Genomic DNA, 19,322 nt, shown 5'->3' on the forward strand with positions numbered 1-19,322 from the left:
TTAGAATTATTAATTACTGTGTCACTCACACATGAAGGTAAAAGCAGGACTTGTTTACACAAATGATTGTTTTCAGTGTTGGATTAATATATATATATATATATATATATATATATATATATATATATATATATTTTTTTTTTTTTTTTAATTTATTTTTTTTTAGTAAAAGTTCAGTTGCCCTCACTCATTTTCAAATACTGGAGGACTTCTTTAGCCCTCAATTCAATTGGAAGCAGAGCGCATGAGGCAGAACACTGCAGGACTGAGGCCTAATTCAAAGACGTGTAGAAGAAGATATTGATATTAAGTGAAAGTTTAAGTACCCCAAAAGTGTACAGTACCTGAGGAAATTTACTTTCAGTTCATCATGTTCTTAAAATATAAAACTAAACTTTAGTGCAGTGCTGAACTAGAATCTGGTTTTACATAAGCCAAGGAGACATGACACATCTGTTCCTGGCAGTGGTTTGCTCCCTCTCTGAGCCCTTGGCGGTGAAGTCGAGGGTTAAAAATACACGAACAACCTGCGTGCTACAGCAGGAAGTCAGACCCGGTCACTTCAGGTCCGGTCCACTCAGCCGGCACTGGCACTCAGACACCATGTGCGCTCTGTGGTGTCGTACGGGCCGGCAGCCGGGGGTCCGAAGGAGGTTTTGTGTGGCCGGACGGGGTGTAAATGACGCACACACAGGGACCTGGTGGTCACAGAGGAGCCCTGACTAAATATGGACAGGCGCACTCCTGCTGTATCACAATCACAGGGGAATGCAACAGCTGATTACCCCCCCCCACACACACACACACACACACACACACACACACACACACACCACCCCCACCGCCATTTTCCTGCCTAGTCACAGACACCCAGACTGTCTTCTTGTGCTGAGGCTCAGTGGTTCTCTGTTGTTGTGGTCACATCTCAAGTCACACTCGCTCGTCCTGGTTCAAGTTCTGCACACACACACACACACACACGCACACACACACACACACACACACACACGTCCGCTGGAACTTTCCACTCAGCTGATTTTGTTTGTTTGTCAAATGGAGTGTGTGTCCTGGTGAAGGCCCGACCCAGATGCAAACCAAGTAGAGTTCAGGTCCATGTTGACGTTTCAGCACCTGGTAGCTATGAAGGCTGTCATGACCCAATCACATTTGGATTTCACCTGGAGGAGCTGATACACTTCCTGCCTCCTCTAGGTGGCGCTTGGTAACACACACTTCCTGTTTGTGTTGTAGCTGTAGATCAGGTGAAGAAAACGAAGGTGCTGCATCCGAACTGCCAAGTACCAACCTACGTCCTTCTGCTACGTCCTCCTCCTACAACCTAAACACAGCAGCACCATTCAGACACCTTAGATTGGTGGTGAAGCACGACCTCTGCTGGCAGAGCACAGATACCACAATTAGGTAGACAGCACCAACGAAAGCCCCACCTGCTGGCCTGACTGTGGTACTGCACTCCACTCTGAGCACCTTTCACTCATTCTCTATTATTAAGCACATTAACGCACCTTTAGTCATCAACAACTATAAATGTTGGTCTTCATCAGAATGGGAGACTGTTGGTGGCGCTAACTTGGCTTGAGGGTCCACAAGTTTTTAGGGGACGAAGAAGAAGTCCGCGGTGCATTGTGGGCCATAGGTTGCTCCGTAGGATGCACCTGAACCGACCTACAATGTGGGCGTGTTTAGGCTGGAATTTAGGTTGCGAAGTAGGTCGCTACTCACGCCAGTTCTGAGACCTACAATCCGACCTACTTGGCAGTTCGGACACAGCCAGGGTCATGTGGTGTTTGTTCCATCAATCTTATTTCCTGTAACCACCAGGTGGCGCAACAATGTAACTTCAGCTTGTAGACGCTTCAGGACTCTTGTCACAGATCTGACCATGCGACTCCAGTTACGACAGCTTCCTGTTAGATGGTCCAACATGGCTGCCTACCCGCCATGGCAACCTCTCAGTCCTCACAGTGAGGTTCTGGTCACTGTTGAGATGAATCTGGTCCACCCACAAACAGGACAACATCACCTATAAAATGAATGCAGTTCATTGTGGCCACCAGGGGGCACTGTGAGTAATCTGAGCCAAAATACAATGGAGTCGTCCTTGGCCCCGCCTACATGCCTCCAATCAGTTTGGTGAAAATGAGGCTGGTAGGTTTTTTTGTGTCATCCTGCTGATGGACACACAAACGGCGCCTGCGACACGCTGGAGTTGATAATCAGGGAAAACTGAAATGTGCATCCGTTGGTTGAGGGAAGTAACGGGACACTCGCGGACCTTCTCCTCTCCTGGTTTTGCTGCGTTCAACAGGTTGAAGTTCCTGCAGGATTAAGAAACTTTTTTCTTGTCTCAAACATTTTGAAGCCTGTTGGTCTCTTCGAGTGGCCTCAGTGAGCTTTAGCGGCGCTGCTAACAGCTACGGATCATAGATCTCGCTTCATCTTGCGTCAGTCGGGGTGTCAAATGGTTCCCTGGATATAAATATGACTGCAGGGTATAAAGGGCCGGTGTATATATGTACCACACCTAGCTTTAGTTGTGCGTCTTAGCTTTCATACTATACTGCTGATGCGAGCGTTTAGCGCTGGCCAGCGATCAGCTGCTTGTAACATTTGTAAACACTTTCTGACCTCAGCTCAGAACGATTTAATGAGAAATCAGGCTAGAGAGGAAAAAATAACTCATGGGTGGTTCGACACATCGCAGTTAATCCGTGTTTAACCTCACAGCAATGCTGCAGTAATGAGGCTACTATTAGCACTTCATATAGGTGTATTTTGGCAAAGTGATTTCACTAAAGCTGGTCTTTATTTAGACTCTAAATCAACCCTCCAAACTCTCCTTTAAACACGGCTGAATAAGACAGCAAGGATCCTGTGGCACATGCCTGAATGACAGAGCAGCTCTGGCCAGGACAACTGCAGCCAGACGCAAAACAGACAGGCAGGAGCGAGCAGGACAAAGGTCCTCACGTGCAAACAGGTCATACGTGAAGGTGCGCGGCCCAGATTAGTGTTGTGATTAGAGATTACACGGAGGTTGTGCTGTGGTCTCATCCAGGGTTGAAGGTAGCTGGCAGTCCCGAGAGCACGAGGAGTATTTCGGTCACAGTGTCAGATGTCATGTTTGGTTGCAGAGAAACACTGAAGCAGACCAACACAACGGCACAGCGGCCATTTTTAATCTGGGAACAGATCAGTTTCCGTCTACTTCGCCTTCTCTCTGACGTCAGGATTAACGTACCTTCAGCTGGGCTGCCGCCATTTTTCCTGTTCATTTCAAACGTGCGATCACTAAAAAAATGAGTCATAAATGGAATGAAGAGCCAATATACACAGAGGCATGTCAGTACAGACATGGAAGAGGCAAACACAGACACTCTCAAATGTTCTTTCACACCAAAGCAGTGATTCTTACATCCCTATCATCTGTGGGTTCTGACTAGAAAGACGACTTTATCCTTTATTTTCTGATATTCATGGACTTCTTTAGCCCCAAACACCAGGAATACAGCATTGCTGCTGTGTCCGACCACGTGACCTTTGACCACCAAAACCACCTCAACTCATCTTTGAGTCCCACTGGAGGTTTGGGGTAAATCTGGAGAAGTTCTGTCCTGAGATCCTGCTTTAACGAGACGGACCGCCGGGTGGCCGCCCGGGAGGCCTCACGGCTCAGGCCCACAGCTGTCACCACCTCGGGGGCTTAATGATGTGAACTGGCAGATTCGTTTACCAGGAAAATATCTGTGACGCTCATGTTTCCTTAATGTCGTGCTGATATCATCAATATCAGCCAGGGAACCTCTCGGGCCTCTGATTGTTCCCAGGTCGGAGGATATTTCCAGCTCAGCGTAAAGTTGCAGCATGTCAAGAGTCTACAGAGCATCACAATCACTCGTTCTCCCCGTTCGTGGGAAACAAACACCGGTAGACGTGAACGCTCGGCGTCGCGCCGCTGGTGAAGCTGCTGTGTTTCAGTGAGCTGAGAAGCAGCCCTCGACATCCACAGAAGCAGCAAGAGGACAAGCATCTACAGGAGCCCAGGAGGGACAAAACAGCCTCACGTCTCAGTTTGTTCCTGCTTTGTTCCTCGTTTATGTGTCGTTGTGTTTTAGCTCCTCCCTCTCCGAACAAGCCAGGATGTCTGGTTCCATCATGGTTTTGCTTGTGGATGAGTGCATTTGCTCAGCTGTCTTGTTTAAACGAACGATCGTCATGGCAACAACAACAACATTACCACAGAAGTGATGAGGACAAGCAGATGAAGCGATGGGGGAAGTGAGCGGGTCGTGACCGACTCTTTTACCGCACCAGACGGTGACGTGGTGACGAAGGTTCGCCATCTTTTTTTTCTTTTTTTTTATAATCTGTGAATTCGTTCCAATCTGTGGACGATCTGAGGCCGATGAAGTTTTCCTGGTGGTTCCTACTGATGCCACTGGCCACAGACACGGTGCAGGTCTCAGGGTTTTCTTCCTGATGGTTAAATAATTAGTTTTATCCTAAATCATAAATCTTTTAAGGCCGTTTCTGTACATCAGGGTCACCTGCTCTCTTCCTAGCTCTTAAACCTCTTTTAGACCAGCGCGTTTGTTCCAATGCCCTTCGTCTCACCAGCAGCTTCCGAAGACATTGGAACCTGTTTCCAAAAATGTACTCACTTTTTTTTAAGTCGTTCCTCCAAAAATCAGTCTTTTTCTTTTTAAACAGGTTTGAAGAAGATCTCCATTTCTTTTGTAAAATACAGTGAATACTGAACCAGCCAGAAATGTTCAGCGGAAAAAAAAAATCCCGGTTCCTGGAGCTTCAGAAGTACAGTTTCCCCAGGTGGACTTTGTGGGGGTGAATAATATCCTAGGAACTAAACTTCGACCCTGGTTCCTGTGCTCCAAACGTAGAAGCTCCTTTAATGGTTCCTGTTGAGAAAAGTCGCTGTAAACATGAAGAGGGACCGTTCAGTTTCTCTCTGAGCTCTGACTTGTCGCTCATAAGTTTTCTATTGGATTTGGCTTTTTGCCAGTGACAGAGTCTAACTTTATTGGTGTTCATGCTCAGTCAGAGCACTCAAGAGTTCATCAATCAAAGAAATACTTGGTCAATGATTCGGGTTGTGCAGCCCCCTCTTTGAGCGGAGGGGGCTGTTCAGGTGAAGGTTCTATCAGCCAGGTCAGGTGACCCTGAGTGGGAGGAGTTAGTAAGGTGCAGTGTCACTGATCTGAGCTCAGCGGTTCGCTGGTTTAACCTGTAAAGGTGTACCTGAGCAGGTCAACTGTCTCCAGCTGCTGTCAGTCTTGGCGCTAAGCTAACTGACCGCTCATGTCGTAGCACCTCATTGGTTAGATTACATGACGCTTTTATCCTTTTGTTTGCTTTAAACTGCTTTGAGGACCACCCACCTTGTCAACATGCAGACACAGAAATGCACACATCGAGAAATGCAGAAATAATTTGATAAATGAATTTAAAAATTTCAACAAGCTCCAGTGATTCGTGCTGCTCGTGTCCCCTGCAGGACGGCTCACGCCAAGGCCAAATCAGACACCGCTGAGCAGGCGGCTCAGGCCTCCAACAGCGAGTCCAGCATCGCCAGACTGGTGGCCAAAGAGCTGTCGCCTTCCTTCTACCAGCCAGGTCAGTGACACGTCTGTGACACGTCTGTGACACGTCTATGACACATCTGTGACACGTCTGTGACACATCTGTGACACGTCTGTGACACGTCTGTGACATGCCAACGCAGATACAAACAGGAGTCATGACCAAACTCATGGGTGGAGTTTCCTCTTTCCATCACTGCGACGTTCAGAGGAGCCGCTGGCCGTTTCTACCTGATGTAGTGTCTTCTTTAGCCTGTAGGACGCTCCTCTCTTCCATTTCCTGTCAGTGAGATAAGACCAACACAGACCAACTCCTCACTTGTATTTGGTGTTCATCCAAACAGTGTGCAGGTGTCATATTGTGACCGTGAGCCTTGTTCGACAGTGTATGCCTGTGCTAGCTGCTGGCTCCTTGGCCGAGGCTCACAGCAAGGCTGGGCGCATCTGCAGGTCTAAAAAAAGGAACCTCTTATTGGGTCGAAGGGAACATATCAGTTTCACTGGCGACACATTTGCACAAAAGCAACGGAGCCATTTAGCAGCTGCCTGCTGGTCCCCTCGGCTACCAGACAGGAGGAGCCGGAGCTTCCGGAGAGCGCCGACAAGACAGCGTCCACCTGTTTGAACGGTTTTCCTGGGATAAACAAGAGTGTGGCTGTGCAATTTAGAGTGAGATCGTGAGTTATTGGCAACCAAATTCTGTGTAAAAAAACAAAAATATCTAATGCTCATTTTTTTACCTCAGTGTCAGGCGAGTATTTCCTGCAGAAATGCAATGTGAATGCAAATCTGCAGACTGTTGAATTAACCAAAAGCCCTGGTGCCGTCATGGTGAGCGCCGTCTGACTCACCGGCTGACAGAGGAGGAACTTCTCTTTCTTTGTCGGTAGAATTAGTCAGCGAAGGTTGCAGAGACTGAAAACAGGAGCCGAGTATTTTTCAAAGTCCAAATGTTTGAAATTTTCAAAGCAATAAAAGGTGATGTCCTCTAAGAGCTGAACACTTTGAACGGTTTCTGTCACTGAAAGTGTGAAGGAGTTGAAAGTCAGCAAAATGGGAGCATCCATGAGTCCAGGTCTTTATAACTGCGTCCCGGCCTGCAGCACAGACACGATCGTTCACCATTATTGAGGAGTACTAACCCAGCACACATGACTTCGGTGGTGCCTGAGGAGCCGGCCTAGACCCACAGAGGTGTAGGCAGAACCAAGACACGGGAACAACCTGGGAGTGCTTGGCCTTTCTTCCGGTGACTCAAAGGTGCAGCCAGCTGTTACGGTAAAAACCAGGACGTAGCAGGTGCAGTGGCTTTCCAACAGTGATGAAAGCTTCTCTCATTGTGGGGGACCTCAGGGTTCTGATTGGAGCCCACAGAAAGAAACGCAGTCGTTCAAAGATTTATAAACACAAACCTTAACCTTGATCCTAAAAGAGCCAGCTGGTCAGGGCCTGTACTGAGACGCTGTGCTAACTAACAGTCTGACTGAACTGGTCTCCCCCAGGACCGGAGTACCTGAAGAAGAGGGTTGTACATGACGTGGCAGATGGCAGCGAGAACACCGATACTGTCATGCACGAGCCGCTGCTAGCTGAGGAGGAGCCCCTGCCGACACCCCCTGAAAGCCCACTCCTGAATGAGCTGGACAGCCTCATGCCAGGTTCGTCCCCGGGCCGCACCCCGTCCCCCAGCCCAGGCATCATCAGCAAGGAGGACCCCAAACTCCTCAGTCCAGGCAGCTGGAATGAAGACAAAACCAGTAAAGGAAGTGGCAGTAAAGGAAGCAGTAAACCCAACAGCAGGCCCAGTAGTCGCCCCACCACACCGGCCACCTCTGTCCCTGCTTCGACCTCAGCTGCACCGGAGGGTGGCAGCAGCCGTGGCCCCTCCCGAACCCCCAGCCGTCAGAGCACCAAGAATGAGCAGGGCTCTGACTTGGAAATCAAGCCCCTGCAGAAGTTTGACTCTGAGGCAAAAGCTCAAAACGCCTTTCCTCCCGTAAGGAACAGCCTCATCCCCCCAGATGAAGAAGAAGCGCCTCGCCCCAGCTCCAAAGTGTCCTCCAAAGCTGTTACCCCCGAGCCTAAAACCGCAGAGCTCAAAACTGAGAGAGCTCCTTCTGTCCAAAACCGAGTATCATCTGTTTCTGAGAACAGGGTGGAGTCCAGGGAGGTGAGCAGGCCTTCCAGCAAAGCAGAGACAAAATCAAAACGACAACCCAGCCCATCACCATCCACAAAACCTGCACCCACACCTGAACCGAAGACAGCACCCAAGCAAGTAGAAGCCAAAGCCATCGGAGCCAAAGCCGTCGCCAAGCTGGACCCCAAAGCAGAAGCCCGGCTGAAGGCAGTCGGATCCAGTCTGAGTAGTGAGGGAGCTGCAGACTCTTCAGAGCTGGAGGTACCACCCCGAACCCGGACTCACACTCCTCCACATCTGTACACCTCTGTTGAAAAAGTCCCTAAATTACCACCATAATCCTGAATAATAGTGAATAAGTGATACATCAGAATCAGAATACTTTATGCATCACCAAGGGAAATTCTGTCGGTAACACAACAACAACAACAACAACAACAACAACACAACAACAAACAGGGAGTGAAGAGAGAACAAGGCTAAGCTCATCGTGACAGAAAAGACGATAAACAAAGTGCAAAAGAGCAGTGAGCAAAAATAAGAACAATAAGTGGGTCGTTTGCATGAATTAACCCAGAGACAGTGCAGTGAGTGGGGGTGGTTGACGGCGTAGTAGACAGTGTCGTACTTCAAGGCAGTAATGGAGTAACATAATACCTTTCTATTAAAAGTCCAGGAAAATTATTTTAGTTACTGCATCCAGTAACACCTTAAAATAACCTCTTGTCATTTTATAGTTTTATTTTGCATCGTTTAACTGATTTACTTCCAGTAAAAAGCTGTGACAGGAAGCAGCATCGGGCGCAAGGGGTTATGGGTAATGGAGTCCGGTTATTAGCTGGTAAGATTTCACAAGCAGAAATATTTTACTGATCACGTCAGTGTTACCACAACATGCGTATATACATATACTCACAAATACACGCTGTGTAAACGTATTTTCGCACGGGAGAGAAATAGAAGATTGGTGTGCGTGAATGCATTTTTAAGTCTGACTCCATGGAACCTGCTCTCACACGCCGTCTTCTCTCTCTTCAAGGGCCCAAACACCATCATGATCTGCATGGTGATCCTGCTCAACATCGGCTTGGCCATTCTCTTCGTACATATTTTGTCTTGAGACATTTGTCAGCATCTCAGGTAACGTTCGTCAGGTCAGTTTGCCTCATGTGCTCTGAGTGTCGGTGAGTGAGACGCTGTTTCCCCGCAGGTCGGCACCAGTGTCCGGTGGGACGGCCTGCCTCCGCCTCCGTAAGGACCAGCGATCTAAGAGACCACTGAGGGACATAAGAAGCCTCATGCAGGCAGCAGCAGCTCCTCTAAAGGTGTTTGTGGTGTGAGCTCCTGTCTGTCCAGAGGACTGACAAGCTGAAGGACATCGAATGACTGAAATTCAGTTCATCTGAATCTGATTGTGTGCCAACACTTGGGGGGGGGGGGGGTGGTAGAGTATGTGTCAGTGCTTACGCTGGAGGAGCAGGGTAGCACAAAATGCACTGAAGAAATTTAGTTTGGTCACAGCGTGTCACAGTGTCAACATTTTACAAAAGAGTTTCAATGGAGTCTCACTCTGGCTCGCCCCAGCTAGCTGGAGCAGATGCTAGCTGCTAGCTGCTAGCGCAGTCGTAACCGTCACAGGGCAGGTTTGTTTGTGTTGAGGGAATCTTTATAAAGACTGAATTCTCTCCACTTTGCCTCTAGCTGTCAACATGTTCTCATTCCCATCTCGTCAAACATGTCAGATGTGGCAGGTTGGTCGGTGGTCCTCCTGTGTGTCTGCAGCTCTCACCAAATGAATCAGTCCTTCAAAATAAAGGTGCTTCATCAGGTGTCAGTGCCCAGTTGGTATGGGCTTATCTTCCTTCAGGCTACAAGACTTGGAGGTCAAGTTTATGACAGAAACCGCAGTGTAAACGTTATAAGACAATCATGGATCTGAAGAAACCCTCTTGATTTGGTTGCAGCCTGCAGGGCTGTGACAGAACTGTGTGTTCTCTCCAGTGGCCAGCAGGTGGCGACTCCACTGGCTGAAAAAAAGTGTGTGATGAATCTCGACAGGAGGTCTCCTGGTTCTGAGCCCCCAATTGCTCCTGATGACCCTGCCACAGACTGGTGACCCATCCAGGGTGATTCCCGCATCTCTCACCCAATGTCAGCTGGGATAGGCTCCACCCCCCCCCCCCCCCCCCATGACCATTCATAGATAAGCGGTACAGAAAATGGATGGATGGATGGTATCTAGACGGACTAAGTAACAAGTTCTCCCCGGATCAGTGAACGTGTTCCTTCAGGGTTTATGTTCTCAAATGTTCCTCCAGACTTTGCTAGTTTTGTGGATTACAACCCCTTTTAGATGGAAAAGATGTGATTGACAGGTCACTAACCAGCTGGTTGAATCAGGTTAGAGGCGCTCCACCCTCATCCAGACCCGGCAGCGTCAACACAGCTACCACCAAACTGTCCTGGTGGCTACGTCCACTTCTTAGTTGATGTTCTATGTTCTGTCTTACTTTCTGTATTGCAGTGTGTGTACTACATACTCAGACACTATGTACTACATACTGCAACCCAACAGGCGACTATACTGTTAACAGAAGATTGTTCACAGACTGGACTGGTAATCTGGCAGTTAAGGGCAAATGTCAGAGGTCGCCACCACCGGCAGCTGATGTCAGGCCAGCCCGTCAGGGGATTACACGGCCCCATACATGTCATATCAAATTTAGCATCCATCATCACTCCGTCTTCAGATCCTTCAAGTGGATCCATCTGTATAATGTCAGAGGTCGAGCAGAAATGAAATGAATGAAGCCAAGACAGAGAGAAAAGAAAATACAAATGAATTTAATGCAATGTGAAGTAAAAACAGTCTTGATGCTGCAAAATGTTGTGAATTTAACACATCTTGTCTTCAAAAGTGACATCACACGTGCCAGCGCTTCACCAAACCCTGCCTCCTGCAGCAGCTGTAACATGAACATCCCTGCGTGTTAATGGGAGGCGACAGTGACCTTGACCTTTGACCACCAAAATCTTTTGTTACCTTCAAGCCCCAGTGGATGTTTGCACAGAGAATTACCCTGAAGCTGTTCCCGGGACATCACGTTAACAAGAACGGAACAGAGGGATGGAAGAACAACCCTCCTGTCTGCAGCGTTTGCCGGCACAGAGGGAGGAGCAACCAGAGCGTCCTATTTGCATACTCGCGCCTGTGATCAGGCGGGAATGAGAACATGCTGGAAAAGTTTAGATACTAAGACAGATGTGCGAATGATTCATGAGTGCAACCATAACTGTGATGGCTATCTGCAATATCCAATATATGTGTTAAAAGATGAAAATGATGAATGAGGTCTGGAGTGGACAGAGGAACTCCTCTCCTGACAACACTGCAGGTCACTGAGCTGTGAGGTTCCGGCGCCGCTGTGAAGACGGAGGTTCCTCTTAACTACAATCCGAGGGTGCATTTTAGTTGTTGCACCCTGCGTCATCTGTGTTTGAGGCTGTGTTGTACCACACTGTGACATGTGATGTGTTCACTGGGATTTATGTGCGTTCACTATCTGCAGCATCAACATCAGCGCTGATGAAGCAACTAGAGAAGGAAACGAAGGAGCTAACGAGTGTCCCTGCTAACGAGGTGTGGCGCCCCGTGGTTCTAGATGAGTTGTGTACGTTCCGCAATGTGAAAAGAAAGAAAGCGTGGAGACGAGGAGCTCATGGACTGTGTGCTGCTGCTCGACTGTGCGCTCTGCTCACGCAGGAGCAGGGAAGTTGAGCTTTTGTCGCGTTTGTGGTTTCAGGTGAAGTCCAGTCACGCTGCTCCGTCACACCAGGGCCTGCTGTGCTTTGCTTCAGTGTTGTATGCATGAGGGCACTTGGTGTGGATGTATTTTTGTACCTTTTTGACATGCACATGTTTTCAGCATTCAAAATACACTGTCATTAGATTTTTGTCCCAAAATAATGCAACCCAAAATGTATTTATTTCCCCAATGAGTTGGTCAGATTACCTCACGAGAGAAGTATAGAATTATTCTTAACTCTGTGTCTTACATTTAGAAGCGCACTCTCTCTCCAGATGTTTGAAAATTCATCTTTCTTTACCGCTAATATGAAGTAAAAGATTGTTTTGCCTTGACAGTTAAAGGAACTCTTTGGGAAATACACTTATTGTCCAGATAGAGACCCTTCTCTAGTGAGCTGAGATCAATGCCAGTTAGCTTAGCACAATGGCTGGTAATGGGTGGGAAGTGTTAGCATCAGCTAGCTCAGTTCCAGGATGCTGGTGTGTCTAGCAGGAATCCTCCTCGTGATTCGTAGCAGCATGTGCTGCCACTAATGTTTGGTTTTGGTTTTGCTGCCTTCTGGTGCTGCGTCAAATCACTACGCCTGTCAGGAAAGTAGTTCCGACGATGTATCTGCTTCTAAAATTACATTTCATTATTCAGAATTATTTCATAGAGAATGTTTAATACAAAAAATAGTTGTATTAATGCAAGCAATTTTAATTTTAGAGAAAAGATTATTACATTACTTTATTTATTAGATGAGGTACGCTAACAATTCCCATCCACTACCATTGATTGTGCTAAGCTAACTAGCGTTACTCTCGGCGTCTCTGTCTTTTCTGGCTCTGAGTACAAAGAACAATAAAAATATTTCCCAAAAAGTTGGTGTGTTCTTGAAAATAAAAGAGAGTACTGTTTTGTACCATGTTCATGCAAAAAGAAATAAATGTGGGGGTGGGGGCTGGGGGGGTGACCTACCACAAAACGCTGCTGTTGCCACATATTTCTTACATGATCTCACATTTGAAATACATTTTAATTTGTTAGCTTATCTTTCATCTATGTTCATTGAAACAGAGGACATTTAATTGGCAGACGAGCCTCACACCAGTCGCTGTTTGTTAGGTCTGTTTTAGTGCGTTTCATGAAAAACAGCTGAATTGGAAGGAACACATTTGTGCAGCCAAACCTGGTAAAAGTTACAAAGCTGAAATTCAATTAAAAAAAAAGAATATTTTACGACACTTGTGAATCTCTTTATTTCTGTGAATCTGAATGGTCTGGGTGCGTCTCGCCCTGGCCTACCAGTGGCATGAGCTGTCGTCCAGTATCATTGTTATCCAGAGGAAACCCGGTCTCGTAAGAGCAGAATCAGGTATTTTTAAACACCACCTGTCTGCCAGTGTGAGACGCCGTCCCTCCCTTGGGTCGCTGTGAATACCAGATCCTATTTTAAACCGGACCAGAGCGAAGCCTCAGCTCCTGCCGGGCAGACCCCTCAGAATCATGTTGCACGGTAAAGATGTGAAATATTAGACCTGCGTGCGCAGGAGCGCAGCAGAAGTTCTCTGGCTGCTTCTGCGTACCTGCAGGACAACGTTTGGAACACTGGTGTGTCTCGGTAGCCCAGAGATCTGCTGGACAACACCGCCCCCTAGCGACCAACACGTGAGAAGCAGCAAAGACACGGAACAATGGTTTGGTTTGTCCGCGTCAGTGGAGAGCTGGAACACCGCAGGCGGGAGCGTTGTCTGATGCATTCCTTTATCTGCTCATTTGCTGGCGACACCAACAAACGCGTTCCCTCAATTTGCCAAACCGGTGGAACTGGTCAACCACATCAACCACAGAAGTTGTGGGAACTCGTTCTTTCTTCTGAGGACAAACAGAGTTAACGAAGGGCAATTGTTCTTGTGGCCACAATGAATCAAGTTGAGGGAACAAGTTAGCTCGCCCTGAAGAGTCTTCACTGCTGATGGCTCAGTCAGTGTTGGGTCCTTTCCGGTTCAGGTCTTGAGACTGGTCCGAGGACCTCTTTTTAGAGGTCTCGTCTCAGACTTAGAGAACTCAAGTTTTTATGCCAGGCCCGTCTCCACATGTGACCGCAACGAACTTACATGTTCATGGCTGCTCCACCTTCACGCCCTGATGCGTGTGACAGGGACTGAAGGTGTTTCCTGGCGTATACTGGTGTCTGCTGGTGTCTGCTGGTGTCTACTGGCGTATACTGGTGTCTGCTGGTGTCTACTGGTGTCTGCTGGTGTCTACTGGCGTATACTGGTGTCTGCTGGTGTCTACTGGTGTCTGCTGGTGTCTGCTGGTGTCTGCTGGTGTCTACTGGCGTATACTGGTGTCTGCTGGTGTCTACTGGTGTCTGCTGGTGTCTACTGGCGTATACTGGTGTCTGCTGGTGTCTACTGGTGTCTGCTGGCGTATACTGGTGTCTGCTGGTGTCTGCTGGTGTCTGCTGGTGTCTACTGGCGTATACTGGTGTCTGCTGGTGTCTGCTGGTGTCTGCTGGTGTCTACTGGCGTATACTGGTGTCTGCTGGTGTCTACTGGTGTCTGCTGGTGTCTACTGGCGTATACTGGTGTCTGCTGGTGTCTGCTGGCGTATACTGGCGTATACTGGTGTCTGCTGGTGTCTACTGGCGTATACTGGTGTCTGCTGGTGTCTACTGGCGTATACTGGTGTCTGCTGGTGTATACTGGTGTATACTGGTGTCTGCTGCTGTATACTGGTGTCTGCTGGTGTCTGCTGGTGTCTACTGGTGTCTGCTGGTGTCTACTGGTGTCTGCTGGTGTCTGCTGGTGTCTACTGGTGTCTGCTGGTGTCTACTGGCGTATACTGGTGTCTGCTGGTGTCTGCTGGTGTCTACTGGTGTCTGCTGGTGTCTACTGGCGTATACTGGTGTCTGCTGGTGTCTACTGGTGTCTGCTGGCGTATACTGGCGTATACTGGTGTCTGCTGGTGTCTACTGGCGTATACTGGTGTCTGCTGGTGTCTACTGGCGTATACTGGTGTCTGCTGGTGTATACTGGTGTCTGCTGCTGTATACTGGTGTCTGCTGGTGTCTACTGGCGTATACTGGTGTCTGCTGCTGTATACTGGTGTCTGCTGGTGTCTGCTGCTGTATACTGGTGTATGCTGGTGTCTGCTGGTGTATACTGGTGTATACTGGTGTCTGCTGGTGTATACTGGTGTCTACTGCTGTATACTGGTGTCTGCTGGTGTATACTGGTGTCTGCTGGTGTCTACTGGTGTCTACTGCTGTATACTGGTGTCTGCTGGTGTATACTGGTGTATACTGGTGTCTGCTGGTGTATACTGGTGTATACTGGTGTCTACTTGCGTATACTGGTGTCTACTGCTGTATCCTGGTGTCTACAGGTGTCTACTGGTGTCTGCTTGCATCTGCTTGTGGAAACTGGTGTCTGCTGTTGTATACTGGTGTCTGCTGGTGTATGTATGAACCAATCTGGTTTGTGTGGGATTAGAGCAGGGAGGCGGGATTATCTAGGCCAGACATGACGCCTCTCAAAGGGACGAGCTCACTCGCATGCTCACGACTGATTACAGCGCAGACATCTTAGCTGGATCAGTTTCATCCAGTGCTGACAGACTCACTCCTCCAGACAAAGGGCCTGTCAGGACTCATGTGAGGTGTGCAGTTACACAAATGTAGGCCACACCTCCTCAGGTTCTTCCTGGAGATCAGCTGATGAGGGCTGTGATGGCGCCCAGTCAACAGCTGCTGACAATATGGACAGTTGTGAGTCACTTTGGACCGAAACATCGGCCCGATGATGTCATGGAAAAGAAAAGCAATGACATCACAACGCTCACATGCCTGACAAATGACAATTACATGCTTGAGCTCCTCACATTCTCAAGAACGTGCTGCTGAGAGCTGCGTGGGGACATTGACGCAGTACTGAGGTACTTTTACCACAAAGTAAGCGATTACATTTACACAGATGGAAATCAGTTTCCTGCCGAATCTGAGCTCATCATTTTATTCCCTGTGAATAATTTATGCTCAAATGTACTGCTCTTCATTCCAAATACACTAAAACTAAACAACGCACTACGTGTAGGTAGTACCAGAGTAATGTTCCGTGTTCCTGATCAAATTTCAGTAATATTACCACAGTGACTGTCCCGATGACACGTAACCCTGATGTCAACCCTCCTCTTATTGGAACGGAGGAACTGATGAGCTGGTGTATCCATTTTCCATCCCTGAAGTACTACAACATGTACATATGCATACAGATACTTTGTAGGTAAATGTACAAGTTCATGCATCTCCCAAGTTTAACGAGTACCATGAAATGAAACCCACTTCCAGGTTTTAATGCCTGGTCACACCTCTGCAGTTACACAAAGGAGTGTACTCAGGAACTGAGCACTCTCCAGATTGATGTTGGAAAGGAGCGTCACACAGGTAACTGCTTTCTCGGAGGTTCTGGGGTTCAAATGTGTGAAAGAAGAAACACAGACTCACAACTTCACATCACAGGAAATTTATTGATGATAGCCAACCTGATCGATCGAAGCCAAACTCACGTTACGTTACTCTGGAATGCCTTTAGGAACAAATTTCTGTTTAGGTGCTTGCAGTATAATGCCTTTAAATACTTCCTCACACAGCAGCGCTGCCACCTTCCTCTCTGAATACAGCAAACAGCAGAACTCATAATCAAACAGACAAATATTTGTTTGGAATGTATTCAAGAACTTTGTTTGTTTCCTGTTTCTCTGTGCCTTCCTGCCTCTTAATATTCCTCTCCTTCCTCCTCCCCCTCCCCCTCGATGGAGTCGACGCCGACCTCTTCGTAATCCTTCTCCAGGGCGGCCATGTCCTCCCTGGCCTCGGAGAACTCGCCCTCCTCCATCCCTTCGCCCACGTACCAGTGCACGAAGGCCCTCTTGGCGTACATCAGGTCGAACTTGTGGTCGAGCCGAGCCCAGGCCTCGGCGATGGCGGTGGTGTTGCTCAGCATGCACACGGCCCTCTGCACCTTGGCCAGGTCTCCTCCAGGAACCACGGTGGGGGGCTGGTAGTTGATGCCCACCTTGAAGCCAGTGGGACACCAGTCCACAAACTGGATGGTGCGCTTGGTTTTGATGGTGGCGATGGCTGCGTTGACATCTTTGGGCACCACGTCGCCACGATACAGGAGGCAGCACGCCATGTACTTGCCATGGCGAGGGTCACACTTCACCATCTGGTTGGCGGGCTCGAAGCAGGCGTTGGTGATCTCAGCCACCGACAGCTGCTCGTGGTAGGCCTTCTCAGCTGAGATGACGGGCGCGTAGGTGGCCAGAGGGAAGTGGATACGAGGGTAGGGCACCAAGTTGGTCTGGAACTCCGTCAGGTCCACATTGAGGGCGCCGTCGAAGCGAAGGGAGGCGGTGATGGAAGAGACGATCTGACCGATCAGCCTGTTGAGGTTGGTGTAGGTGGGACGCTCGATGTCCAGGTTCCTGCGGCAGATGTCGTAGATGGCCTCGTTGTCCACCATGAAGGCGCAGTCGGAGTGCTCCAGGGTGGTGTGGGTGGTCAGGATGGAGTTGTAGGGCTCCACCACGGCGGTGGACACCTGGGGGGCCGGGTAGATGGAGAACTCCAGCTTGGACTTCTTGCCGTAGTCGACGGACAGACGCTCCATCAGCAGGGAGGTGAAACCGGAGCCGGTGCCACCGCCGAAGCTGTGGAAGACCAGGAAGCCCTGCAGGCCGGTGCACTGGTCCGCCTGATGACACGGGCACACGTGGTCAGGTGTCACGACTGCTCGCATGTTTTTATCATCATTAGCGGCGTGCAAATCTACCCACCAGCTTACGGATCCTGTCCAGCACCAGGTCGATGATCTCCTTGCCGATGGTGTAGTGTCCGCGGGCGTAGTTGTTGGCAGCGTCCTCCTTCCCAGTGATCAGCTGCTCAGGGTGGAACAGCTGGCGGTACGTCCCAGTGCGCACCTCATCTGGAGAGACGGTGCAACCAGAACTCAGCTGAGTCTGACGTCATAACCATCAGTCAGCGTCTATGAATCAATAACAACATCTTACCGATGACGGTGGGCTCCAGGTCCACAAACACGGCCCTGGGGACGTGCTTCCCTGCTCCGGTCTCACTGAAGAAGGTGTTGAAGGAGTCGTCTCCGCCCCCGATGGTCTTGTCGCTGGGCATCTGGCCGTCCGGCTGGATCCCGTGTTCCAGGCAGTAGAGCTCCCAGCAGGCATTGCCGATCTGGACGCCAGCCTGACCCACGTGGATGGAGATGCACTCACGCTGCGGGGACAAAGACGGGACATTCAGGCCTGCGTCGGTGTCCCGGCTCCAGCACGGAGGCGCGCGGAGCTGAGATCAGTCTCACGCGTCTGCGGTGTTTGACTTTGTGTTTCGGGAACTTCGGTGCCGTTCAATGAACCCGTGAACTCCCGTTTATACCCGCCAGAGAGGGAGGAATCCCAGCCGCCTTCAAAATTCAGTTTCATCACAAAAGTAAAGACCCCAAAGTTACACGACGCCGCCCGTTCGGTCCGCGTGACAGCAGCTACCGGGGCCGTTACTCTGCAATTTTAACGAGTATCGCGCTGACTTCGTCCCCCCTCTGGAAAAAAGGTTCCGCCAGAGTTCGGCATTTTACGGTCACGCCTCTGCGCATCAGTCAGGACGCCGCGAATTCACGTCACGCACTCGGTGCGGGTCGGTGAGGGAATGCCGCAGTCTGCAGCCCCCGCAGACCCGACCGGCCCGCATCAGCCCGTAGAGAGGATCGGAACCAGCGGGAACCTTCTCAGATAAGCCATTCCATCCATCACCCCTCCATCTACCACCCCTCCATCCATCACCCCTCCATCTACCACTCCTCCATCCGTCACCCCTCCATCTACCACTCCTCCATCCGTCACCCCTCCATCTACCACTCCTCCATCCGTCACCCCTCCATCTACCACTCCTCCATCCCTCCCTCCACTAACTCAGTCTTCCTGCTCCTCCAGGTCTTACCATGCTGCTTGGTTCTGGTCCGGGTGGAGAAGGAGCTCCCTGGTTCGGAGTCTTACAGTTCGACAGTTAAGTGGTCGATGTAAGAGGTAATGGCGCGCATGAGGATCCGCCGGGGTATTTATGCCGGCGCAGCCCCGGAGCCGGTGGCTGCCGCGCCGCCATTGGTCGGCTGGGCGTCGCGGTGACGTCGCGAAGCTCTCCGCGTCCCTCTATTGGACGGAGGGAAGCCTCGCACCACGAACCGGCCCCCCGACCCCACCCGTTATTGTGGCGCTGGCATCATGGCTCCTATGAGCCCGAGGAAGAAAATGCTGCGTAATTCCAGCATGGCGGTACCGACGGGCCCGGGACGGAGGCCGGTCATGGAAGGAGCATGACTTATTGAACCAGGCTTAGGAGGAGTGACGTAGGCAGGAAGCTCCAGTCAACAAAAACACAAGTTGATACTAAACAAGTAGGAATAGAAGCGGAGGTTGGACTCCATGAGTTTGTGCTTCACGTCTCTCCACTAAGACGCCCACAGCGGCCCGCCAGCTCTTCCTCTGGTTATCAGACTGTTCGTGCTTCACATTTCGGTTCTGTTTGACGCCACTGATGACCTCCGCTTGTCCTGCTGCCTCGTGTCTGTCTGCAGTAACTCGCCATCTCCTTTGTTCGGGGCTCATCCGGGCGTTCGTCCTCCGGCCCGCGGCCTCCGGGGTGATCCATAATTCATGGGCCGGATGTTTGAGCACCTGTCAACAGGGAGGCCGTCC

At 49.8% G+C, this 19,322-nt stretch overlaps 2 protein-coding genes across 2 annotated transcripts in view; one reads left to right on the top strand and one right to left on the bottom strand.

The window, feature by feature from the left end:
* Nucleotides 1–12,501, top strand: part of jph2 (junctophilin 2) — an 18,024-nt gene extending 5,523 nt beyond the window's left edge. The window contains exons 3-6 of the mRNA XM_086213021.1: nt 5,534–5,652; nt 7,121–8,019; nt 8,798–8,898; nt 8,969–12,501. Of these exons, the coding sequence (XP_086069147.1) occupies nt 5,534–5,652; nt 7,121–8,019; nt 8,798–8,878 (1,099 nt within the window). The 3' untranslated portion in view covers nt 8,879–8,898; nt 8,969–12,501. The remainder of the gene's footprint in view (nt 1–5,533; nt 5,653–7,120; nt 8,020–8,797; nt 8,899–8,968) is intronic.
* Nucleotides 12,502–16,059: 3,558 nt separating this feature from the next.
* Nucleotides 16,060–18,708, bottom strand: LOC147255355 (tubulin alpha-1A chain). Its single transcript, XM_086213024.1, has 4 exons — nt 18,568–18,708; nt 17,625–17,847; nt 17,391–17,539; nt 16,060–17,308 (listed from the first exon to the last, which is right to left on the bottom strand). Exons 1-4 carry the CDS (start codon nt 18,568–18,570, stop codon nt 16,328–16,330), a joined length of 1,356 nt encoding a protein of 451 aa, XP_086069150.1. The 5' UTR covers nt 18,571–18,708; the 3' UTR covers nt 16,060–16,327.
* Nucleotides 18,709–19,322: the final 614 nt, after the last annotated feature.

This window comes from Aulostomus chinensis, chromosome 9 (assembly GCF_037954235.1).
Source record: "Aulostomus chinensis isolate RoL2024-O1b breed Wild chromosome 9, RoL_Achi_v1.0, whole genome shotgun sequence".
NCBI lineage: Eukaryota > Metazoa > Chordata > Actinopteri > Syngnathiformes > Aulostomidae > Aulostomus > Aulostomus chinensis.

Coding starts and splice junctions, on each gene's coding strand:
- LOC147255355 (XM_086213024.1), bottom strand. Junction 17,540..17,624: donor CCTGGAGCCCACCGTCATCG/GTAAGATGTTGT, acceptor CCGTCTCTCCAG/ATGAGGTGCGCACTGGGACG. Junction 17,309..17,390: donor TGGACAGGATCCGTAAGCTG/GTGGGTAGATTT, acceptor CCGTGTCATCAG/GCGGACCAGTGCACCGGCCT.